A 25,893-nucleotide genomic window follows, 5' to 3' on the forward strand; every position below is an offset into this window, starting at 1 on the left:
GACTATGTTTTAAATTTATTTGGGGAATTTCTTATTTAAAGGATCTTAAAGTGAATTTTTAAGAGCAAAAGATTCCTTTCTTATTTTTATTTTTGGTTTTGCCCCTGGCATATCAGGTATTATTTAAGAAGGCTATACCCATGAGGTTGCATGATCATTAACTCCTTTGTAAGGGCTCCAACATGTATTTGAATATTGTGGTATTTCAGTGTTTCCCAAACTTTAATTATTTGCATGCACCTTCATGGTCTTCATTATCTGTGTTCCACTTGTACTGTTATTCACTTACTATTTTTCTTCAAGGGACATGTTTTACTCAAGTAGATGTATTTTTATTTATTTTTTATGTTCTATTTAATTTTTTTAAATGTTAACTCTTTTTTTAAAAGATTTTATTTATTTATTTGAGAGAGAGAATGAGAGATAGAGAGCACGAGAGGGAAGAGGTTCAGAGGGAGAAGCAGACTCCCTGCTGAGCAGGGAGCCCAGTGTGGGACTCGATCCCGGGACTCCAGAATCATGACCTGAGCCAAAGGCAGTCGCTTAACCAACTGAGCCACCCAGGCACCCCAGGTAGATGTATTTTTAAAAGAAATTCTGTATCACTGCCCTAAGTGTGAAATCAGTGTAATTCACAATTAATAGAAATCAACAGCAAACCATTATTAAATTCTAGCTAGATAGTAGCATTTGTTGGAGACTTCCGTCTGAGGAGGATCAGAAAGCATTCTAGGGGGGCGCCAGGGTGGCTCAGTCGTTAAGTGACTGCCTTCGGCTCAGGTCATGATCCCAGGATCCTGGGATCGAGCCCTGCATCGGGCTCCCTGCTCAGCAGAAAGCCTGCTTCTCCCTTTCCCTCTGCCTGCCCCTCCGCCTACCTGTGCTCTCTGCCTCTCTGTCAAATAAATAAATAAAAAATATCTTTAAAAAAAAAAAAGAAAGAAAGCATTCTAGGAGTGTGGAAGACACATTCTTCCATGACTAAAGCTGTATCTTTGTAATCATCAGGATTCAAAGTGTTGAAAGGGGATAACTCTCTCACAAAATGAGTTAATGTTATTTATTGCTCTTCCTCTGTACCACCAAAAAGATCCTCTCTCTTACTCCCCACAGAGTATTGTAACCCCGTATCATTTTCAGAATGAGCTCAGAAACTATCCATCAAAGCAGAGAAAGCTTTAAAACATTGATCTCTGAGAAAGTGAATGGTATCTGCTCTTTTGATCTGGCTAAATTGATAAACTTGGTTATGTTTCCAGGCTAAAGAGGAAACGATGGACAATCGAAGCTACTCTAATCTGCCAGAAAAGCTGCCTACCTTCTCTGATTCTGTCCACTTGCCACTGACCAGGTCCTTCTATCTGGACCCCATGGTCACTTTCCACTTGTACCCTGATGCCCCGGTGTCGTCCCCTTACTCTGAAGACCTGCCATTGCTGCCCTTTCCCAGCGATTCCCTATTCATGGAAAATTATGGTGAACCCTGCCCCTTCTCCTTCCCAATGCCTTATCCAAATTACAGAAGGTGTGAATACTCCTATGGGACGGCCTTTATCCGCAAAAGGAATGAGCGGGAAAGGCAGCGGGTGAAGTGTGTCAATGAAGGCTACGCCCAGCTCCGACATCATCTGCCAGAGGAGTACTTGGAGAAACGACTCAGCAAAGTGGAAACCCTCAGAGCTGCCATCAAGTATATTAATTATCTGCAGTCTCTTCTGTACCCTGATAAGGCGGAGGCCAAGAATAGCCCTGGGAAAGTTTCCTCCATAATGGCAGCCACCAGCCGCCACACTGACCCCATTTTTAGAATCATTTGAGTCAGTGTTTCTGAATAGAAACAAACAATTTCACAAAACGGAGTCTCTTATAGCAGCATTCAATAGTTTTTCCTAAACGTAATTTCTGCATAGGGTGATAACAGCTCAAATGTCCACCTGTGCTGGGTATTTCCTACCAGGGTTTCAAATGTACTAAACATGATCCTATGGGGATTGAGAAGATGCGTCTTAAGCTTTGGTGATTTCTTTCAAAAACTTCAGAGGAGCAGGCGTCCCCAGGATTCTCTATACCCCTCACCTTGCCCTTCTCCCACACTTGACCAGAGTCTCAGCTGTAAGAAACACTCTGAAAGTATTGTAAAGTCTGACCAATGAGTAATCAATGCTTGTTAAGCCCTTTGCAAACACTTCATGCTAAGCGATCACAATGAAACTCCCTTGTTTGTCAAAGTCTGGTAGTTCTTATTATTATAATTTGGGGTTGACAGGAAATCTCTACATCTATACCTTACCCACGTCATGATGGGAAAGTGTCCCAAGGCTGAAGCAAAGGTAGCTAACAAAATCTTGTTGTCATCTGAAATTATTTTGGAGTCATCTTTTTCCTGCATGCAGAAGACTTCCTCAGGCAGCTTAATGTAGGGGTTAAGAAGGCTGTGCAGTCTCTGGAATCCAACTGCCTCAGTTTAAACTATGAATCGGCTCCCTCCTCTTCGTGTCTAAGTTCGTCATCCACAGAATGAGAATAATACCAACAGCAACTATTCCCCCATATGTTTATTAGGAGAATTAACAATGCCTGACACATAAGTATTCCTAACCATTATTATTATTATTATTATTATTGTATTGTCCATAGCATCACCATTCTACAGGTTCTCCTGGCCAGAAAATGGACAGGGGCCACACCTGTCCTTCCCCACCGGGAAAGACAGTCACTGCCCCATATCTTGGAGTCTGCCTTCAAAATGTCCCTATTTCCATTGCCATGACTAGTTTCAGCTCTTCCTTCTCCCTTAACTCCCAGGTCCCATCTGTCGCCAAGCCCAGTCAGAATGTGCCATACACTGGCACATTCAACTCCACCGTCATCTCTGTGAAGTCTTCCCATTCCCGCCATTACTTGTTCCTTTATTTTGTACACATATTTCCTCACAGATCCTACCCTACTATCTTTACATACTGTATCACCCACTTATCTCTTCAGTAGATAGGGACCAGTCTTATTCCTCCTATATTCCTCGCACCCAGCAGAGAGCCTCAAATCAAGCAGATGTTGTGGGTAAATATTTGGTGTCACTATTTTCCTATTCCAATCCTGTCCCGTTTTATCTGGATCACTGTTAAGAGTCTCCTTCTGGGGCGCCTGGGTGGCTCAGATCGTTAAGCGTCTGCCTTCGGCTCAGGTCATGATCCTGGGGTTCTGGGATTGAGTCCCACATCAGGCTCCCTGCTCCTTTGGAGCCTGCTTCTCCCTCTGCTTCTGTCTGTCTGTCTGTCTCTCTCTCTCCTCCTCTGTCTCTCATGAATAAATAAATAAAATCTTTTTTTTAAAAAAAAGAGTCTCCTCCTGACCTCCTGGGCTCTAGTCTTAACTGGCTACGTTCTCATTCTGATGTTTTTTTCTTCAAGCATTTCATGAGCATTTCATTGCTCAAACCCCATGACATCTTCCTTTTGACTACCATGTTGTTTACATTTATCTGCTTAGTTTTCAAAGCTCCCATCGATTTGGCCCCTTTCAAATAGTCACACCTTGATTTTCTCATGACACCCCATTTCCTCCAAAAGAGAAAAGCAATCTTGCAATTGCATCCTTCTCTCTTAGCATTTGCCTTCTAAACTGGAATGTTCTCCTTTTTCCCTCCATCACTGAAATCCCACCTTTTTAGAGAGAGAGAAAGCAAGAGAGGGAACACAAGCAGGAGGAGTGGGAGAGGGAGAGGGAGAAGCAGGCTTCCCGCCAAGCAGAGAGCCCGATGTGGGGCTCGATCTCAGGACCCTGGGATCCTGACCTGAGCCGAAGGCAGACGCTTAACGACTGAGCCACCCAGGCGCCCTGAAATCCCACCTGTCTTATTCAGAAATCCTCCTCCCGCTGCCAGAGACTCCATTGGTCTTTCTTGGACTCTAACTTTCTGCACCAAATAACTGAGCCTTTTCATGTGTGATCCTTAGCAACAGTCATTCTCCTGACATAACTACAGAATTATGCTCTGGGAGGGCAGTCATCACTTAAGATGCTTTTGGTTACAAGTAAGAGAAAAATCCAATCCAAATTTGTATAATCAGTAAAGGTTCACACAACTGAAGCATCTAGCTCTAGGCCTGCCTTCAGGAAGGGCTCAACAATGTCACCGAGAACCTGTTTTGTTTCGGTCTATCATCCCTTTCTCTGGGAATAGCTTCAGTGTCCCCAGAAGGCAGTCAGAGGCTCCTAGAACCGTGTACTTTCTTATTTATGTAGAGGAGGAAAGACAGAGTCTATAACCCAGGATTCTCAACACAGGTCCTGAGATGTACTCTGATTGGAGAGCCTGGGGAACATGCCCACGCCTTGCCAATCCCCAGAGTGGAGCCAGGGAGTGGAGTGTGCTGACGGACACACACTCTACCTGTGGAGCTGGAGGTACAGTCAGCCTCTTTAACCACGTGCACCTGCCAACGGAAACAGGAAGTGTTGGAAGAGGGGAACGGGTGTGAGAGAGACACCCACAAATATCCCTGCATACTTTTTTGGTATTCTCCCCTGAACATGGTGCCAGGCACGCAATTGGCACACAATGGCTGTCAGATGCCTCCAAATACCAGCCTGTCCCATGGATGTTCAAATGAGAGCAGAATCCAGACTTCTGTCCCCTTGGTCACCAGTGTCCACTCCCATCACCCCCCAGGTGGTCGCCACATTTCTGCTCCTCAGCAGGGTCCTGTGTATTACAGACAAACATGCCCACACCTCTGGTTATTTTGCTTTAAACTACAGACAAATTCTATCTTACAGTCCGTCAGCCAGCCAATGGCTCACCTAACCCAGCCTCCTGTCTGCACGGGATGGAGGCAGATCAATAGCCCTTAGTCTCTGTAGAGGCAGCGCCCTCCCTCACAGGACTCTGCTGGGATTCACGAGGGCCTCTTCCAGCAGTGGGGAAGCCTGAGCTTCGGGGAATTGAGGCTGCGGTGACCTTTCTCTCCAAAGCCCCCCTCCCCGTTTCCTCGGAGAAACCCTCTGCCCGCTTGCCCGGCCCATGCCCCGCAAGGCGCCCGCCACCTCTCTGCACATGCTCAGTACACTCAGTCCACAGCGTTCCTGCCGGCTCGCAGCCGTGGCAGCCGGCTCGGCAACCAGCAGTCAGTCGGGCTGAGGCCCTGAGCCCCAACTGTCAGAAGGCTGAGGCGGAGGAGTTTGGGGCTGTGGGTAAGTCCCCCTGGGGTCAGACCTGTGGACTTGGGCAGGAGCTCTGGTGGGCTGGGGCAGCGGAGTGTGATCTTGGGCCCCGGGAGGCGCGTCTGAACAGGTCTGTGGAGGACACGACCCTGGGATCTCAGCTGGGGCTAGAGTTAGTCCTGGAGGTGACTGGATTAGGAAGGGAGTCTGTGGCCTAGATTAGGGGTCGGTTTGTTATCAGGGTTAGGCCAGCCATATTTGTGAGGGGAAGTACTGTTTTAACCCTGGGAGTCCTTACAACTGGGGAGGAGGAAAAAACTAACGTATATTGAGCCACTGATCAGCCAGGTGCTTTCAGTATGTTATCTGCACCATAACTGAAGTGCGTGGTGACGTGAGCACGCAGCTGGCGGGCTGTGGAGGATTTAAAGCTGGGTTTCTCTAAAGTCACAACACTTGCTTTTTCAACCCCTCCCCTATCTCCTCAGCTGAGGTTCCGGAGGCAGGTGATTCAGAGAACAGCCTGAGCCGCTGTGGGAGCAGGTGGGGTCTGCTAACCGTGGAACTGAGCCCTGCACCAGCCAGGTGCCCTCTGCTGGGCTGGGGGCTGCAACTCTGGTAATGGCGGTGCTTGTTCTCACCTCGTTTCTCCTCCCAAGGCCACGGAATCCTCTGCAGGGCCTGGGACGCCTTTGCCCAAATACCGCAGTGTGGCCACGACCCTGAAGTCCCCTTCCAGGACTGGCGCTGCTCCTCCTTGGGGACTCTCCTTCACCTGCCCCTTTGCCATCCAAGCACCTGGCACAACTTGCTCTCCAGGTACTAGTCTCGGCTCCTCTGGCAGAAGTGATGAGCACCCCTCTTGTTCCTCTCCGTTCTTGGCTCTCGACAGTGAACCATGAGGGAGACAACTTGCTTCCTGCAGAAGCTGGAAGGGTTCTTCACCGTGTGGGCTCTGATTTGCTCATGGTATTCTATCCCTCCTGTCTGAACTGTGCTCCTTGTAGCACCTTGTAGAAAGGTGGCAGATGTCAGAGTTGGCATGTGAAGAGAAGGCAGTCAGGTATCACCAGTTAAAGAGCTTCCACCAACTATGAGACTAGCCCTGGCACCACATGAGAAATTAGGGTTTCTGCAACCAACAGCTAAGGCGAGGTCTCTGGGTACCTCCTCAGGTTTCCTCAGTATCCCTCAGTGATCCTGGCCTTTCCCGAACCGAATCCTTGGTGGGCTGTCTAAAGTGTGATTGCAGAAGGGAAAGGAAGCTCAGCCCTCAAGCATACACATGTGGTGTCAGTTCCAGGGACTCACTTATGTCCAGGCCACTCAGTTCTGTCTGCCCAGGTTAGGGACATACCAGCTTGAACCCTTAAGAACCTGCTTTCTAGATTCATCTATGTGGATCATCTTTTTTTTTTTTTAAGATTATTTATTTATTTGACAGAGACACAGTGAGAGAGGGAGCACAAGCAGGGGGAGTGGGAGAGGGAGAAGCAGGCCTCCTGCGGAGCAGGGAGCCCGAAGTGGGGCTCGATCCCAGGACCCTGGGATCATGACCTGAGGTGAAGGCAGATGCTTAACGACTGAGCCACCCAGGCGCCCTGTGGACCATCTTGTTTATTTATTTATTTTTTTAAACGTCTTTTAAAGTTTTTTTTTTTTTAAGATTTTATTTATTCATTCATGAGAGAGATGGGGGGGGGAGAGAGAGAGAGAGAGAAGCAGAGGGAGAAGCAGGCTCCCACAGAGCAGGGAGCCCGATGCGGGACTCGATCCCAGGACCCTGGGCTCATGACCTGAGCCGAAGGCAGACGCTCAACCATCTGAGCCACCCAGGCGCCCTGGACCATCTTGTTTAAAGCCAGAGTTCAGCATCCCTGCCTCCAGGTTTGCCCACAAAGTAAACAGCTTCTTCAGAAAACCCAAACCCTGACTCAACAATCCCTCCCCACCACTGCACCCCCACTTTGGTCCTGTCCACAAACCTCTCCAGGAGTAGCTTCTCCTTTTTCCTGTCTCTCAGCCCCTTAGCCAGCTCCTCTGTGCTTTCCCTGCTCAAACATGTCCTCCTCCCTTCTGACCCCATAGCACCAAGCACCCTTCCCATGTCACTCCTTTGGTACTACCATCCAAACGTGCATGCCTCATCCTCGATTCCCACAGACTGCCTTTGGATTTACCTCCCCAGTGCTCTTTCCTGGTCTGCTGTTCAGTCTCAGGACCAGCATTAACTCACTTGACTATATCCAGGCTAATCACATTTTGATGACCTTGAAGCAATTCTCAATCCCCAAATGAGAGTTCCCTTCACTGTCCTCTCCTTCTGCCCCTTCCAGCAGTTTATCTTGTCTTACTGGAAGTCACAGATCGCCAGCCACTTGCTACATGGATTTCTGTTCCACACAGCCTTCTATGTCATATGCACACTGTGGTCCTGCTCAGATCTGTGAAATGCATTTCTTGATGTTTTTAGGGCTTGGTCTTCTCCACTCCCTAATTCCATTTGCTTTTTCCCAGATATGCATCTTACCACCCGTGTCTCCACATGGCTGACTCAGCATGGCAGGGGCCTGGCTGGTTGGGAAGAGTTGGAGATGCTGCTGACACATGGGTCCTGGCAAGAAGGGGACCAGATGGCTTTTATTACCAGGCTCAGATAAAGGCTGCTCCAGAGGCAAGTTCTTCACATCTCCCAGCACACTCCTCGGAGTGGCCTGTCAATACTGCTATGCCTCAGCTGTGTGTGCCCAGCAGGATAGTTTCTTGGATAGGCACACATTGTTCAGGGCCAGGTTCTAGAAGGGAAATGCAATGGCGGTGAGTGTATTAGTTTGCTAGGGCTGTGTAGCAGGGTAGCACAAACGGGGTGACTTAAAGAACAGAAATGTATTGTCTCTCAGTTCTGGGGACTGAAGTGCAGGTGTTGGCATGTTGGTTCTTCTGAGGGTTGTGAGGGAGAATCTGTTCTACATGCCTTTACTAACTAACTTCCGGTCTCTTGCTGACCATCTTTGGTGTTCCTTGGCTTATAGAAACATCACCCCAACCTTTGCCCCACCTTCACACAGTATCTTCCCTCTGTGCATGTCTGTGTCCACATTTCCCCTTTTTATAGGAACATCAGTCTTTGGATTAGGCACCCACGCTATCAGCCTAGCATGACCTTGTCTCAACTTCTTATATCTGCAATGATCCTATTTCCAAATAAGGTCACAACCTGAGGTACTAAGGGTTAGGATTCTAACAGATGCATTTTGGCGGGGGGGGGGGGGGAATACAACTGAACCTGTGACAATGAAGAAAAGAGTGAAAAGTGCTCTGTTCAGGAAAATTCAGTGTGTTGAATGATGGGCACCAGCCTAAGGGAAAGAGAAACAGAACATGCCCACATGCACGTCTCTGCCTGTACACACACAATCCTGGTCCCCCACATGTTGGGAGCCAGGCCTGCGCTTTACTTCCGTGGCTGCTTCCTTCTTTGGGGTTTTTCTCTTCTCAGAGTCAGACTTTGTGACTGTGGATTCATGGAGGGAAGACTAGTGTGAATTCCAAAAAAAATGAATTATAGAATTTCCATTCAAAAGTCATTTTGTCGTTTTCAAGGAACTAGTATGTGAATCCAAATGAAATAGTAGCAGAGTTTTGCTCAAATAATAGGCTGTCTAGTGATTAAAGTAATTTGCAACCAGACTGTCTCTTCCAAGTCATACGGAGTTCTCGAAAGAGCTTGTACTTTCAATTAGCTTCAAGACTTCTCCTGCCCTCTCTTTTACGACGTTCATTTGCTTTGTTGAACCTCTGCTCATTGCTGTAATGGCAGGTGCTGAGGGCTGCCCTCACGTTAGGCCACAGCTCCTCCTTGCCTGTGCGGGTCTGTGGACGAATACACTATCTATCCCTGGTTAGTCTTGGACACAGCGACAACACTTTTCAGAAGTGCTGGGAGGAGGGGGAGTACACTGGAGAAAGATCCAAAGGACCCAGGTTATCCCTGGGAATTGCAGGCCAAATACATAGAGGAGCACAGAAAAACAGGAAGAGTCTTCCTCTTTCTCTTCGAACAGGAAAAGAATGGCAGAAAGTGATACACAAGAGTTGCCGAGGGCAAAAAGAGGTAGAGGGAAGAGCATCCACGCTACAGCTTGCCTGTCTCTGCTACAATCAGCTCTAACAGCATCTGTCCCTGTCCCTTCTCTTGATGGCCCTCACTGTTTGTAAAGAAGGCCCTGGGTCTGGTTCTAGGGCATTGCGGGGAACCACGGCGCCCCCTGTTATACTTCCACACGCCAGATCTTATTGTGTTTTCTTATCCACAGCTGGAGAGACGGGGCGCCCTGCTTGTGGAATTTGAGGTTCCCCTCGTCACAGACCCAAAGCTGCCAGCCCAGCGGCAGAACGTGGTCTTAGAAGATGATGTCATTCAGTTCTTGCCGTCCACGGAATGTTTGCTGCGACCTGGGGACACGGTGCTTGCCCCCTGGGAGCCAGACCAACAGCGGTATGGCCCTAGCACCGTTCTCTTGGCCTCAGAGGCAAGAGACCCCCAGAGAGGTAAGGGAAACAGCTCCGACCTAACGTCCCCAGGCGGAGCCAGGCTGGTAGGAGAGAGCAAAAAGTGTCTTAGAGGCAAGCTGAGGGTCGTAGAGGTGTCAAAAAAAAAAAAACCTTACCCTGACCTCACTGATATGAGGAATTCTCAATCTCAGGAACAAACTGAGGGTTGCTGGAGTGGTCGGGGGTGGGAGGGATGGGGTGGCTGGGTGATGGACATTGGGGAAGATATGTGCTACGGTGAGCGCTGTGAATTGTGTAAGACTGTTGAATCACAGATCTGTACTTCTGAAACAACGCAACATATTTTAAGAAAAAAGAAAAAGAAGAAGATAGCAGGAGAGGAAGAATGAAGGGGAGTAAGTCAGAGGGGGAGACGAACCAGGAGAGATGATGGACTCTGAAAAACAAACAGGTTTCTGGAGGGGAGGAGGGTGGGGGGATGGGTTAGCCTGGTGATGGGTATTGAGGAGGGCACATTCTGCATGGAGCACTGGGTGTTATGAACAAACAATGAATCATGGAACAGTACACCAAAACAAATTATGTAATATATGGTGATTAACATAACAATAAAAAATAAAAAAAAAAAACCTTACCCCCTCACTTGCAGCTTAATCCTGGATGTGGCAACGGACAGATGAATCCTATCTTTCAGATTATATAATACCTTTCATCAGAGCAAAAATAGCCTGAAACTATTATGTCTATGTGGGTTAGCTAACCTATGGTGTGATGAGGTTAAACTGGGGCCACACCAGTACTCATGACTGGTCCCGCATCAAGTTATCCACGGACTGGGAGAGTCCCCTTCTGCAGGGCCAGCAGTCAGCATCATTGCAATTTCGAGAATGACAGGAGGCTTCTCTTTCCCCATGAAAATCGAGCCCGGGAGGTGCATGCCAGTGCCCCGCGAAGTGGCAGTAAATAGGGAGCCAGTGAGGGAATGTTCCTGGCAGGCTCTCCACGGAGAGGTGCCCTGGAGGAGGCCGGCGGAGCAGGGGGCTGCACTGAGGTTTGCTTTGGGGGCTAGGAGAACCTTGTCCCATGATATAGAAGAGATAATTTTAACAAAATGTTGCTCTTTCTGTTACATAGCATCAAAAGAAGGAGAAATTACTGTTCACTTCTGGAATGGCAGGACAGCTAGTGTGCCTAGAGGCGGGGTCAGGTGGGTGCCCCCTCCTGTCTGGAAGAAGGCTGTGGGGAGGCCGCACAAGCCTTCAATCGAGGAGCATGCTGGCGCCCTCCTCTGGGCCCCTTGCTGCTCTCCACTTGGACCGGCTGCTGGATGGGTCACCAATGGGCTTTCTCCGGGCACTCCGTTCCTGTGTCCTCCCTGCGTCCCCCAGGCCTGCTGCCAACTGCTGGGCCAGGGCTGCCTCTGCCCTTGCCCCTTGGCTGGACCTACCTGGTGGCCTCTAACCAGGGCCAAAGAACATCCAGAGGTAGAACTGAAGCCCACAGCACCATGTTTGCCCCTAGAGGGTCCTAAAGAGGAAGGAGGGGTGCAAGCTCCCCTGGGGGTTTCTTCTTCTTCCTCTTCCTCCGAAGAGGATTTGGAGAATGATCTGCAGGTTAGCCTCCCTCAGAGGCTGATGGTGGACAGCACAGTCAACACAGACCCCATCCTTCTTGAGAAGTCTCCAAGGAGGCAGGGTGGCCTATGCCAGCCTGAGTGGAGGTATTGGAGGAGAAACGGGTCCCAGCCGCACCCTGGGAAGCCAGGTATACCTTCTTGTAAGGCAGGGCTGGGGGCCCTGCTCTCTTCCCTCCCATGTGTCTTGTAGGGATCTCATGCACGCATCCCCCATGCTAGGATTGGAAGTAACACTTAGGAGTGTGGCCATATTGAAGGGGAGGCTGTGATAAAAGGGAAATAGTAGGTTTCCATTTGAGCAATAAAACCCCGTAAGAGGGGATGGGCTGATCTTCATGTGAAGGTTTGCATCCCTGTTTAACAACCCTCTTTTCTTCACTAGTCTCTACTGACAGGGTGCTGCCTTTGTCTGTATTTGCCTGCCCCCCACCCCCTCCTTTTTCTCCGGGGGCCCTTGATTTTTCTCTAGATGAATAGTCAAAATGCCTTCAGGTGTCGATTAGAGTCTTCAATGGCCCGAGAGGCACAGAAGCTGGTCTTTAAACATTCATTGGTCATCAGGCCCTACTCTCCCCTGGTCCCCTTAGTAAATCAGAGTGGGAAGAAGCAGGGCACTGCATCATGCTGCTCATTCCTTACGAGAAGGGGAGGCAGTGCTGTTGATCAACAGCCATCCCCATCTTCACCTTGAGCTAAGAACCCCGTGACGCCCTCAGGTTTAGAAGCCGTGTACCACTGACATGCCTCATGCCTGTCCTATCTAAATTCCCAGCAGGGCCTGGACAGAGCAGAAGCCCAAGTCAGCAGGCAGAGGCAGCTGGGATAAGCCCAGCCCTAGACTAGATTCCTGGGGCCCTGGGGTCACTAACCGAACATAGAGTGAACTAAATGAACATTTAGTTTGGGGCAGGGAGGCTGTGTGGTTAGAGTACCACTGCTAAGGGCTTAAAGATCTCCAGACACCACCCACACTGGGACCCGCTGTGGGTCCCTGTTTGAAGCCACTGGCCTCTTTCCAGGACAGCTGCTCAGCTGAGGGACCTCTTAGCCACGAGGATTTCACTCTTGCCCCAGGGGTAAGAACTTTGTTGGTCTTCAGTTCCAGAAAGTTGAGAAATTATTTCTACACCGAGAGACCGTCTTGGTGACTCCCGGACCCCTGGGCTTTGGTGGGGCATGGGGGTGGATGGGTGGGAACGGCATAAGTTGGCTGCTCTTGTACTTTATAGGTGTTCCAGACCTTCCTTGGCTTTCCAGGTGTGGGATTCTCCCCCTGCCCCACGGAGAGAACTGGAGGAACAAGAAGTCAGCTGTGTGCAGCTGAGCTCCTCCTCCCCTCTCAGAGAGGAGCCTTTGTATTGAAAATACCAAGCTGGGCAGGATCTTGGGCTTCTGGGAGACGGTCATGGATCTCATGGCGAGAGGCTGTAGGAGGTGCTGGCAGAAGCTACTAGGAAACAACTGTTCCTCTCAGATACACCTGCCCTACAGGTGATACTATCAAGAAAATGGTGCCCAAGCCTAGAGATATCATGCTAAATTCGCCATAGCTTCCACTGCCTCCTGCTTCAGCAGACTGGAGAAAGAAAAGCGGTACCTACCCCACAGACAGGAGTCTGTAGGGAGCAACAGAGAAGCACCAGGCTCGGCCTCAGGGGGGGATGCCAGAGGGGTAACCAGAGGGGCCATGGTGCTCACACAGGTTTCAGGCACCAGCTCTGCATTCCCAGTACTGTAGCTTGGCTCCCCAGCATTCCATCTGGACTGGTTTCAAACCTGGTTAAGTCCACACCTCTTTTCCCTAAGCACACACTGCTCGTCTCCCTCCACTGCCCAGCCACCCATATTCAGTCTCTCTTCCTACCACATTTCAACAGATCCACTCTAAAGTTTTGTTTCCCCCCCGCCCCGCCAAAAATTCTAGTAATTGTCCGTAAAGAAGATAAATATGGTACCTTCACGTACTTGGTCTGGTTTTCCCTTAGGTACTACTAAGATCATTTGTCATGACCCAGGCAAAGGTTAATTCTTAGAGCTGAACCATGAGGATCCCTGGACCTACCCTCTGCCAGGTCCCAGGCCTGTGTGCAAAGCTATGGAGAATATACTTGTGTCGGAGTGTGGAGAAAGGGGCCATCCCTGGCCCTTGTCGTGGGGGCAGGGAGGCATTGTGTACCACAAGTGACTAGTGAGGATGAAGTGCAGAAAACCGGGTGTGCACCAGCACCGGAAACAATGGCAAACACCAGAACTTTCCTTTTCTCCCCCTCCAGATTTTGTTGCTTTTAGGGAAACATGCTGCTTTGTTTCTCCTAATTGTGCTTGACGGCCTTCAGTCAAGTACTGATGCCTGATGGTCAGCCTTAGGCTCTGCCTCATGACAATCCTCTTGTGTGGTTCCCTCTGCCCTCCATGCTTCTTGTTACTTCCCAAGTTCCCGTTTGATCCCAACCTAACAATTCTAGGAAGGCCAGGTTGCTGGCTGCCGCAGTTATTTTGCTCTCCTCCTGAGCTTATGACTGAAACAGGATTTAATCTGTAGTTTTAAAAGCCTGCAAGAGGATGGATTCCTGTAAAGTAGTCCTTCCTTTTCAGATTCTTTTCCTACTCCCCAGGGAGTCACATCTCCCATTATTTTATTTTTGCCTCACACCCAACCTCTTAAAACCTTGCCCCCCCCCCCCAGCTCACTACCTCTTCTTTGTGATCAGTGTGATTTATAAGCTCCTTTGACAGATGGCAGTTGGCCACCTTTGCTTCCCCTGCTGGCTGTTCTGAAAGTCGTGTCTGATACCTTCTCCCATCTAATTCCAAATGTGGTTATCAGATAAAACCTATCCAAAAAGTGTAATGGCCAGAAATGACTAACAAACTTTCTCTTTAAAAAGAGCAGTGGTAGGAACTTACAGTTAGATTCTGGCATCCTAACATAGTTCCACTTCAGTCATCAGGACCAATCCCATGGTGGCACATGCAACGTAACTCACTGAATTTGGGGTTTAGGAACAAGACATGGAACCATCTGGAGAGAAAAGAGGGGCAACAAACAACAAAGGGTACAGAGTGTAGTGCTGGGGAATACAAAGGAGCTGGTCCTGGAAGCAAGCGGTGTGAAGCCACCACAGATCCTGCCAGAGGACGGTGAACACAGAGAATGGAGTCCGGGAACAGCGACCCACCAGAGGGACCAAAATGCCCTCAGACTGAAAGCCCCGAGGAGCCAGGTAAAGCAGGATGGCTGGGAAGGGGCTCCTAAGGACTCCTCATGTGGTTCTTCATGCCCCTTTTGAGAATGAGAACTCCCATGCTGTCTTTTCCCAGGAAAATGCACATACCCACGATTTTGCATTCCATTTCAGAAGGCTTACAGAACCCACAAAGCTGATCACAGGCTTCTTATGGAGGTAAGGATTCCACTTAAGTGACACTCTTGACCCTACGGTGATGGGCATGGGTCTGCCTGACTAGGCCCTCTGTCCGTGGGAGTCCGTTCCTCACTAGGAACACTAACACAGCCCTACTCAAAACTTGGCCTTAATCATATAAAACGCTGGCGTTTGTCCTGAGGAAAGACTTGTCACGTTCAGAATGAGATGAACTACCAGGCAACCAAACTGGCCAAAGGCAGCTCTGCTGTTGGCCCAGTAGCTTCAAGGAGTTCAGGGCACATCACGACTTTTTAAGATCAGTGACTTTTGATACTTAAAATTACAGTCAGCATCAGACTCTCGGGATTTTTTTTTTTCTTATAGGAAGCTAAAAGAGCAGTGGTGGTAACTACCTGAGGAGGCGCTACCGAGTGGCTGCCAAGTTGTCCTGTGACGGCTGGGGACAGAGAGCAGGCCACACGTGCTGGGCGCACAAGCAGTGGCATTCTCACACGCTAGACTTGCCTGCAGATGAGCGTCGTGAAGGCACCTGCCCTGAGGGGCACAGGAGCCCGGTGGTCCTGGCCAGGACTCCCTGCTGGGGGGGGGGGACGGGGGGGCTCCAGGCAAACACATCCACAGCCTGTCGCCTTCTCATAAACCTACAGCTGTCCATGAGCAACACTGTTTCACCTCTTCATGCCCCAATATAAAGGAACTCATTTCCAAAATCGCTCCCTTTATTATCATAAGTAACCTTCACCTGGAAAGTAAGCAGTTAAAAACTATTGAGACAGCATCATTACAGTATGACTTTCAGCAGAAAGTGGGGGTGGGGGGGCTTCTAGACGTTTAAGTTAAAACAGGCACTGAAAGAGACAAACTCCAATTCCCAGGAAGGCTGACCCTCTACAGTCAGCCCTGAAAGTAGGATCACTAGGTAAATATGTAAAGAATAATATGGTGACTTTATTCTTCTAGCTACTTAAAAAAAAGGTGATGGGATAGCCATGAAGGTCCACGTCATACAGGGAAGACCAAGTCCACACTTTGTCCCGAGTCGACTGCTACCACCTGAGTCTTGGTTAAGTCATTTGTACCCACAGTGACAGAATAGGTCCCTGGATATACTTCTATGTAGAGGTCCTTAGAGGTGTTCTCAGCCTGCAAGGAAAAACAGGTATTAGCCATTGAGAGACTGTAGGTCACGACGCCAGCAGGCCACCTCTGGGTGCCATGGGCGCAGTGGGATGAAGCACTGGGCTGGAGACGGAGGTCCTGCTTTCAAGGCTCAGCCTGGCCAGACAATAGGAATGTCATTAGGTAAGTCTCAGCCCCTCCTGTGCTTGTTTCCTTATTTCTAAAGCTGTGGTAATACCTACTTCACAAATAAGCATGTATGTGAAAACACTTGGCAAGTGCTAGAAACCTATACGAACATGAAGGGTCATAAAAGGGACACTCCTAATCGTGGTAGAAAGAGAGTCACTTGGTAGAGGGCAAGGCGAATGATCATTGTTTTGGGGCTCTCAAGCAGACAGTGGCACCTGTTAGTGCGGACCAACAGTAGCGACAAGGCGCCATGGAATAATGAGTCTTTTCAACTGTGCTTTGTTTGCTACATTCATGATGAAGATGAAATATTCTTTTCTCCAAAAGCTGAGCACACTATGAATAGATTCCATTTCGTCATGCAGCAAGTCTGCGGGCTGGCCAGAGCCTCCCTTGGAGGACTGGTTCTCCTATAATACAAAACACTGGAAGCTGGAGTTAACGGAAAGATCTGTGTTTAAAGCTGTGCTGAGCACTGACTGTCTTCCAAGGACAGACTTGACACATGGCTGGGAAGTGGGTGGAAGTGCAGGCAGAGGAGGGGTCTCCGTTCAAAAGGCAGACAGAGAAGTTGCAAACCAGAAAAGAGCCTGTAATTAAGAGCCAAAGCTGCTACCCCACAGCTGGGGACCCGCTGCCCCTCCCACGTGCTTCCTCCATGCTTGCTCCTCCAGGTAGCGGTGTCATCTCTGCCACTACACCCGGGGGACAACAACAAATTACTGGCCAGCAAACTCCACCGGGAGGAATAAATGGTAATATTTACACTTTTATGAACTTCCTTCCTGCCTTCCACCTTGCACAGATTTAAAGCCAACTTTTTCCAAAGCTGCTTTATGTTCTATCCTTTCATGCCCAGTTATTGCAAATTTGGTCTCCTTATCATTTAACTGACATGAATGTAAATGACTACGCCAAAACTATTTATTGGTCTTCAACTACGTAAGTACACAAAGGTAGATTTCAGAAAATACAGCCGTATCAGAATTGCAGAAAGCCAAGGATACTTCATTTGCCTGCATAAGAGGAAACACACGGGGGATAAGATTGGCATCTGTGATTCCAATACCATGAATATCAGGAAGATTAGCATCACCAAAATCCAGCAGGTATGGGAGGCATCTTGACCTAACTTATGTACCAGAAGCAGAACATTCTTAGTTGTTATTAACTCCAGTATATTCTGGGTCCTGGCTAGTAGTGCACTGTATACAAACAAAGATTAAGCCAACTATTGCAGAAACATGCTGGAGTTCCTTTCCTCCGAATTCCAGCCCTTCCAAGTTCCCAAAAATTCCCTGGGTTCATGAACTGAGTACTTCTTTATCCTAAATGAAAAAAAACCTCATCACTGTGTTTTTAACAGAGAAACATTTGTGGAAAATGAGGACAAATCCTTTCAAATGTTCTGGAACTCGATCTAACCAAATTTACATGTTTCTGAATTTCAGCAATGGTTTTCACTTTGTAAGCAGGAGGGTCAGGCCCCTCCTGCTGCTTGAACAGATGGTGAAATTCCAGCAGAACCCAGTGTCAGCCCAGCTGAGCTGTAGGAACTGCGATGTGAATACTTCACATTCTTTCCAACCACAACTATGAGTTCAGGCACAAAAAGTATCCCTTAAGCTTCAAGTGAAGGAAGGATATGAGAAAACATAATTTTACACTGAATCCAAATGCTGTACTCTCTCAAGAGTGAAACATCTCAACGTAAAAATACCGTGGATCTGGGACAAAGGACCCTAGAACTGGCTCAACTGGTTCATGGAATGGCACTGGTGGTGAAACCCAGAACGAGATCTGTACTCACAGGCTGGGACGCTGCTGACACGTGAGAGATAACTCCAAGACCAACGGAGGTGTCTTTTCTCTGAAGAGACAAGAAACACTGATTAGCGCCCAGACTTTGACTTCTGGATTATAAAGAAAAACTTTCCCTTAGTTTATTAGGAACTAATAATTGTTCTGTCGGTTTCTTCTAAGTTGTCTCCTAAGTTGTTAAGGCTTTTAGTGAATTCTGTGAGGTATTTGTAGTCAGAGGTTTACCGTGATGACTTTTTATATTTCCATGGCCTTTGGAGTCAAACAGACCTGAATTTGAATCCTATCTCTTGCTTTACTGAAAAGGGCAAATTAAGTTCCCTAGGCCTTAGTTTCCCAGTCTACAACATGGTGATACGAGATTGGAGATTTAAAGTTCAAGAGTGACTGACACTCAACAGGCTCTCAGAAAACAGAATTCTCTTCTGTGCTTCTCCCAGGAGTCCAGGTACCAGCGGGGAAAAGCAGAATTCCCTTTAGAGACACCAACTTACATTTTATAGGAAGGAATGGGAGGGCAGGAATGACTGTTACCCACATGTAACCCCCTTGGGGTCAGGCCAGGAAAGGAAACCCAGGCTTTGGGCTCTGGTGTTGCTCCATACATCCCAGGCCAAGAAAACAGGAGGGACCTTCCAGTGTGCACCCAGCCCTCATTCACATCCCTGGGGCCACTCTCCCATCCTTTCCCTAGACCCATAGGCCGGAGAAGTCAGGAATCCAACTTGTGGATTAGACTCTGAACTTAAGTTTGCTATCTTTGAGTATAACTAGGGGGCGTTTAAAAAGGGAAAAACAAAACAAAATAACACGCCTACTCTCTTCAAAAACAACGATGAATTCCTAGTGCATCAGTTCAACAAGTAAAATCTTGGGCTTCCCCAGAACAGGTGGTAAAAGACAGATAAGTTTGTAGGGAGAGGCCTGTAATTGCCTGTTACTAATACTAATAGTTTATTTCCTAATGCTCTAGGAAAAGAATTCTGTTAAAAGAGAGGGAGGGGAGCTGAGGGCACAGCGCGGACAGCTGAGGATACATACCTGGCCGTCCCCACTGTCCCAGCACCAGTGCAGCCCCGACTTCCCTCTGTGATACCGAGAGACATGGACCGCCCCTCCTTCCTCCAGCACAGATGAATAGTATCTCTACAGAAGGAACGGGAAAGATGCTGGGCAAGCAAATAGTCTGGTCAAATTTTCAAAAAAAAAAAAAACAAAAAACAAAAAAACTCCATGACTTAGGGAAAGTATGGTTAAGGAGGGAGGCGACAGAGCAAAGGTGAATTACCTGCTCCCTTGACAGGCCTCTAAAGTCATCCAACAAATCTGAGCCCATGAAAAGCGGCTGCAGAGAGGGAACTGCATTTGGCACGACTTTGCTGCCATCTGTGGCCTTTGTAGGGCAAGAAGTTTGGCCAACCAACAGCTAGGCAGGACCAGGCTCTCTGCCAGGTTAAAGAATTTTCACAACGTCTTCATCCCAATGTCAAATACATATGCCCTTCCATCTCCTCTCATCACAAGTTCTGATGAACTGTTCCATGGTTACTGTCCAAGTTTCAGACAAGGACAAGGGAAGAGGGGTGCATCTCTTTGAGATTTAGAAATACAACAGGAAATGTAACAAAAACTCAAGAGCTAGGCAACCGATCTCCCCATGCGGAGGGGAGGAAGAGGTCTCTAATTTAAGGAGAATAATCCAAAGGATCAGAAAGCAAATTACATTTTTTCTTGCCTACTTCCTTCCTCCCCCTCGAAGTTAACCTTAGACTTGCCCCTGATTATGACTAATGATGAGGACATCACAAGTCTGCTTGTTTTGAACATAGTGTACGGACAGTGTTTAAGGCATGAGACCAAAAAAACGGGAAGCTGGGGAAAGCACTTCAGGACATAGGTTTAATAATGTATTTTGGGCGCTGCTTCAAAATTGTAAAGGCAGACTCAGAACACTGTTCTTAATTCTATCTCCAGAAAGCCCAAGGGTTCTGAGACTCCATTCCAGAGTGGAAACTTGAACTGAAGTATGGACCGAATATCAAAATGAAGAACACACCAATTTGCTAAATCTCAGACCAAAGACCACTGTTATTCCTTTTAGTGAACCATGAACCAAAATGTTTCAGTTGTTCTCTTCACACCATTTAACAGAATAACATAAAAATATTCTCTGGACCATATCTCATTGATTGGAATCCTGTTCTCAGAGTCATAGGTATTTTACAAAAGATGTAGAGAGATTAGAGATTTTTTGAAATCTTAATATATGAAATTGAAAAGCAGGACAGAAACAAGGTATTCTCTTCCTTCTGCTTTGTAGACCAGCATCCTTATAACCACAAAAGAATCACATCATGTTGAGGCTCAAAGAGACCACGGAGTCTGCTATAACTCCTAGACAACAGAGTACCTTCCATGCAGGGGATTTCCCTGGATGCAGGCTGGCCTGCCTTCACCATTCCCTCAAAGTACTTAAAGATGACCTTAGCATGCGGTTTTGAGAAGGGCTTTATTTGTACACCCATTTCAATGAATGGTACCCAAAATTTCACGTGAGTCCCTCGTGCTATAGTTTATGACAATTTTCTGGTATTCATCTCTCAGTGGAAACCAAAGAAACAGACTCTAAAGGCTGGAAAGCACTTTAGAGATCTTCATTTTATGACAGGGAAGCTAGGCTGAGTGGGACTAACTGGCCCAGTGCATTATAGCCAGTAAGTGGCAGAACATGGGTCTGGTTCCTGGGAGGCTGCTCCTGCCATTAACTCACACCACCACTGGGGAGGCACTGCATCTGTTCCACATAACCACCTTGGTGGCCAACAAGTGATACGGACTCATAGAGACATATTTAAAAATTGCATTACTGGGGACTTGAAACAGAGGTTAAATTCTAGTTTAGGGATATTGTTCCAGTACATTCTGAAACCCAGAAATGCTCAGTTCCAGTTTAGAGCGAGCTTACTCATGTTTTTTAACTTGAGTTCAGTTCAAAGTTTAAAAAATCCCTAATATCTGGACTTGATTGTTTTGGAATTCAGCAAATAACCTCCCCCCCCCCAACTAATCTGAAAACAATAGGTAGGACAGAAACCTTTTGTGGCTTGTTCCCTGCTACATCCTCAATAATACCTACAGTTATACGTTCAATAAGTACCTGTTGAATAAATTCTAACTTGGATTTATCACCTGGTTTAAATCCCTGTTTACAATCTAACCATGAAGGTGGGGCAGGGTAAACGGGTAGTCTCCAGATTCTCCTTAAATTCCACAAAGATCCACTTTGTGGTCCATCTGCAGGTGGATGGGGGCATGCTTTGGCTTATACCAACTTACCCCACACTGACTTGAAGTATAGTCCATGAATTCTGCCATTGTTCTGAAGGAAGCACTTAGGGTTGGTTGTCTTTCTTCTCTCTATTTGAATAAATGGCAAATCACAGGTGAGATCTGGTAGTTCCTACTGGAGAATGAGGTCAATTTGGGAATAGCATCTTTTTTACTTTTCGAAAAGCCTCTGCAAGTTTAAGTAAACAAGAAGGATCTTACCGAGGAAGAATTCCACTCTAAAAAGGAATAAACAGACACGCAATTTATCCAGGACAAAGAAAGATGGTAGCATGTAAGAAAGTAACCAACCAGGGCCGAGCACTAGCGGTACCGTAAACTACCCAGTAAGAACCTGTCCAATGTCAAGAATTTTCAAAGGACTTTTCTGTTCACTGTTCCGTTACTTTACAGCTTCCGCCAAGAGCTGGATCAGGTGCGTGGGTTCGGCGTGCCCCGGTTGCCAGCAGGCCACCGCGGAGCGAATGAATGGGCTGGTCCCCCAGCACTGGAGCCCTCACCTCTCCCGGGAGCAGGCGCTGGGGGCCAGCTGCGGGCCGTCTTTCTCGGTAGGGCCGCTCTCGGGAAGTGACCCCCACGCCGCTTTTGGGAAGCTCCCGCGAATGCCAGTCCACCGCCCTCCTCTTGGCCCGCTCCAGCACTTCTTGGCCCAGCCTAGCCGTGCGCTGCAGGGCACGTCGGTCCACCCCGTTCAGCGCCGCGGCCGCCAGACAGTTCTCCATGTCTCCCTGCGCAGGCACATACACACAAACACCGGCCGGTCAGCGGGCCGCCGCGACCCTGCTCCAGCTGCGGGTCGGAGCCCTAGCCTCGACCTCCCTGGCGACCACCGCCCCGGGCTCTGCCCTTAACGCGCTCTCCAGCCGGCGCCCGGCCGGGGGCGAGCGAGGGCGCGCAGATCCCCTCCATTTCCGTCTCCCCCTTCCCTCAGTGGGGGGCCCTCACCAGCCCGCTTCTTTAGGCGCATGCGCTCAGAGTTGTGTGGGAGAGCGGGCCTGTAGCACCCAGCGCCGGCGTAGCAGGCCATTGGCGAGGGGCGGGGCCTGTGGCCTGCGTCGGTCACGCCTTCTTTCTGCGCCGGGCCGCGGCCCCTACGCGCCGGTTGCCGGGCTAACTGTCGGGCGCAGGGGCGGGGCCTGGCGGCGTGCGGGGCGTGGGGGCCAGAGTCTAGCTGGCGGCGGGGGGGCGACCTGTCTGCTCCTTCCGGAGAGCCCCTGGGCTGTGGGCGTCGCCCTTCGCGGTGGTCTCCAACGCCAAACACAGTGGAGCCGGTGTAAAGTCAGGTGGTCTCCGGTTGGCCTAAGAAATTGTGGGGGATTAGACACCTGCCTCCAGGCGACTCTTGCTGCCTGGTTTATATCTTGGAATATCGCTATTGTAAAAATCCCTTTTGTTTGAGGAAATGAGTAGGAGAGGTCAAACAGTGCAGCTGCCAAGGTGGCTCTTGGAGAAGAGTTTCGCCAGGCGGCTGTGGGCAATGGGACGCCCTCCGCCAGATGGCAGCTGTTCAGGGCCTGAGGGGTGCCTGAGTTGTCTGTACAGCCCCATAATCCTCTCATGGCAGCTTCCTCACTCCAGTGGGAAGGACGGACTCACACATTTTTGGAAGCCTCTTCTAGGGGCTGGAGTTGAACCTACCTTTCAAGAATAGTTGCACCACATCGTTACCTTGCACTTCACTCCTACACGCCTCTGGGTTATCTGATAGACCGTATAGCTCAAGGTCTCGCTGCTAATTAATGACTTTGCTACCCGACACTGCGCACAGCAAAGCTTTGATGTTCAGGAAGAACCCTTTTAAGGGATACTGCTCAGTGGGGGTCACTTTAAGGGACGCTAGGAAATCTTCAACGCTGAGCGAGTCTCCTCAGCAGTTGGCTTGATCAGCAGTTCCCGGGCTACCCCAGGATACTACTGCGACCTCCGTCGGCATTGTTGCTCATTTCCTGCTCTCCTCTCACGGAAAGAAATTGAGTAAAAGTCTTCATTATCATGGGGATATTTTTTTTTTAAGATTTTATTTATTTATTTGACAGAGAGAGACACAGAAAAAAAGGGAACACAAGCAGGGGGAGTGGGAGAGGGAGAAGCAGACTCCCCGTGGAGCAGAGAGCCCGATGTGGGGCTCGATCCTGGGCTCATGACCTGAGCCGAAGCCAGACGTTTAACGACAGCTACCCAGGTGCCCCATGGGGATATTTTTCATAAAACTTTTCCTTCAGTAATGTTTATCAAACGCCTCCCTCAGAACATAGTGGTTAGGCGCACAGGGTCCCGAATATCTAGTCTGGAGATCTGGGTTTGAGTTCAGACTCTGCCACTTTTTTGCTGTGTGATTGTGGGCGAATAAGTTACTTAACTTCTTCGAACCTCACTTTTCCTCTTCTCGATACTCAGGGATACCAAGAGTACCAATCTCCTGGACTGTGAGCTTCTTGAGAGTGAGGGCCATATCTGTTTTGTTTACTGAGTTTAAGGTGCAGCTATTATTTCATCTGTCACAGAAGGGGCTAAAAATAGCTATTGAATGCAGTGAATTAGGAATTGAGTTGCTGTAAGCATTTTGTGAGAATTCCTTGAAAATGCTTAACACAATGCTTTGCAAAGAGTAAGTGCTCCACAGATTTAGCTAGCATTATAATGCTCCAAGCACCATCCTAGGACTTGTGGAGAATAGAAAGTGAATCAGGCTGAAGCAGAATAAAAAAGAGAGAATGATGCACATAAAATCTGTAATGCTAGGAACCAAATATTAAGATTTTGTTCATAAGCTGTTGCTATAAGATTAATACAAAGTATTATGAAGCTTAGAGGAGAAAGAGATATCATTCAGTTGGGGAGATCAAGAAAGGGCTTTTTAGAGAAGGAGGCATTTGAGCAAAGTCTGGAATTATGGCCCAGGAACTAATAAGAGAAGAGATATTTTAAATACCTGTTAACTGCTTTTATAATGAATGTGGTTGGGGATGAGACAGAGTTTGTTTTTCTTATTTATGTATTTCAAAATCCTGGCTTCATAACTTAGCTGAATCTGTGTAACTCTGAACAGATTATATAACTGTTCTCTATCTCAGTTTTGTCATCTTTAAAATGGAATAATAATAGTATATCCTAAGGTTGTGAGGATCAAATTAATACAAATAAAGTGCTTTGAATAGAACTTGGCACATAGTAAATGCTCAATAAATATTAGCTAATATTATTATCTTAATCAGACTTCAGCCTTGTCTCCCAATATGTCCTCCCTTACCTGATACTATGTCATTACCTCATGTCACTTGGCTCTCTTCCCGAGGATTCTATTACTACCTCCCATCCCAATTCCATTCCAGCTGAAGCCTTACTTTCTTTTTGTCAAGTCAACTTTTTGAAATCTTCTGCTATTTCCAGGTGCAACCTCTGTTTCCATGACTTTTTTTTTTTTTAATTTTGAGGTACTTATCTCAATCTGATTTAAATTATATGTAGTTATGGTTCATTTCCCCCCAACAGTTTATAAACTCCTTGAAGGTGGAAATTGTTCCTAATTTATCCCTAAATATCCAGGGCTTGTTAAGCAGTATGGGTTCAATAGGCATTTGTTGAATTTACTGACTTAATTTTTTAATTAAATAGATCCCTGTTAGACCAGATAAGAGTTGGCTTCTTAAAAAAAGATCTACCTACATACTTTAATGAATATAATGAATATTCAGTTATAACTAATTTTCCCAGAATTTAACATTTAGAAATATATGGGAAAGAAGATGCTTAGAATGAAACTAAAGCCTAAAGACTGACATGAAATTAAGTCTTTGCATTTATTTTTGTATTTATAAATATATTTATACATTATAATTTCAAGATTTGAACCTTAAACCACAAAGTGAGAGAATCCTTTTTCTCTTTTTTAAGATTCAATAGGAATGATGATGAAACATGACCTACAATCAGGCCCTTTGTGGATCAAACACAGCCCAAGCCAGGTGCTTCTTTAAATGGTTTTTGTTTTGTTTTTTAGAGTGAGAGAGAGAGAGTAAGACTGGGGAGGGGCAGAGGGAGAAGGAGAGAGAATCTTAAGCAGGCTCTGCACTAAGCGTGGAACCCGACATGGGGCTCCATCTCACAACCCTGAGGTAATGACCTGATCTCAGAGTCCAATGCTTAACCGACTGAACTACCCAGGCATCCCAAGCCAGGTACTTCTTAAAGAGACTTGGAAATGGAACAGCAAATAGAGGGAGGGCATAGGATCAGGAATGAATTTGATCATCAGTGGAAAAACAAACTGTTGGTGTAAGTCTTCCCTGATTTCTCTCTTCACAAGGGTAGATACATTACAGAGAACACACAGATGTTGTCTAAGTTATATTTCGGGGAATAGATGGGTTGGAGGACATCTTTATTCCTGAAATCTGAGGAAAGAGATTGGTGCTGTGTTTGGGACTTCTTGAGGAGAAAAAAAGTTTAGTGAAGAGCAAATGTAAATTATGTTTCTCCACATGAAGAGGGCAAAAAAGGGTTAAAAACTTATGATGTAAAAGTGGGTATCATGCCAGAGTTAGACAATGATTTATACTGTACATACCAGAGAATGTATAAATCATTTTATTTGACAGGTGGTATTTTTATTTCTTCAGCAGACTTAGGAAGCTTTAGAATCATTACAGCTTTGTAAAGTAGTATTATAGACTGAGTCATTAGATCATTCATTTTGCCTGATTACATCAA

General features: G+C 47.5%; 3 protein-coding genes across 5 annotated transcripts; 2 read left to right on the top strand and 1 right to left on the bottom strand.

Annotated features, from left to right (window-relative positions):
• Nucleotides 1-1,274: 1,274 nt before the first annotated feature.
• Nucleotides 1,275-1,817, top strand: ASCL3 (achaete-scute family bHLH transcription factor 3). Its single transcript, XM_028116755.1, has one exon. It carries the CDS (start codon nt 1,275-1,277, stop codon nt 1,815-1,817), a length of 543 nt encoding a protein of 180 aa, XP_027972556.1.
• A 483-nt stretch (nt 1,818-2,300) lies between these two features.
• On the top strand, nt 2,301-15,099 carry CUNH11orf16 (chromosome unknown C11orf16 homolog). The gene is made up of 9 exons (XM_088017499.1): nt 2,301-2,330; nt 5,100-5,348; nt 5,823-5,982; nt 6,485-6,497; nt 7,681-7,837; nt 9,480-9,714; nt 10,813-11,442; nt 14,318-14,538; nt 15,067-15,099. The coding sequence occupies exons 1-9, from the start codon at nt 2,301-2,303 to the stop codon at nt 15,097-15,099; spliced, it is 1,728 nt and encodes a 575-aa protein (XP_087873625.1).
• A 532-nt stretch (nt 15,100-15,631) lies between these two features.
• AKIP1 (A-kinase interacting protein 1) lies at nt 15,632-22,212 on the bottom strand. 3 transcript variants are annotated; one of them, XM_028116963.2, is made up of 6 exons: nt 22,129-22,212; nt 21,684-21,911; nt 21,172-21,252; nt 18,877-18,981; nt 17,825-17,884; nt 15,632-15,846 (listed from the first exon to the last, which is right to left on the bottom strand). In XM_028116963.2, the coding sequence occupies exons 2-6, from the start codon at nt 21,903-21,905 to the stop codon at nt 15,706-15,708; spliced, it is 609 nt and encodes a 202-aa protein (XP_027972764.1). In that variant the 5' UTR covers nt 21,906-21,911; nt 22,129-22,212; the 3' UTR covers nt 15,632-15,705. The 3 variants fall into 3 exon arrangements, with proteins under 3 accessions (XP_027972764.1, XP_087873881.1, XP_087873882.1); XM_088017755.1 differs by lacking the exon at nt 22,129-22,212 and having other exon boundaries at nt 18,877-19,004; nt 21,684-22,122; XM_088017756.1 differs by lacking the exon at nt 22,129-22,212 and having other exon boundaries at nt 15,758-15,846; nt 18,877-19,021; nt 21,684-22,122.
• Between the last annotated feature and the right edge of the window lie 3,681 nt (nt 22,213-25,893).

The sequence above is a fragment of the Eumetopias jubatus genome, unplaced genomic scaffold (genome assembly GCF_037043125.1).
Source record: "Eumetopias jubatus isolate StellerSeaLion01/CBP00866 unplaced genomic scaffold, mEumJub1_p1.0 scaffold_13, whole genome shotgun sequence".
Classification (NCBI taxonomy): domain Eukaryota; kingdom Metazoa; phylum Chordata; class Mammalia; order Carnivora; family Otariidae; genus Eumetopias; species Eumetopias jubatus.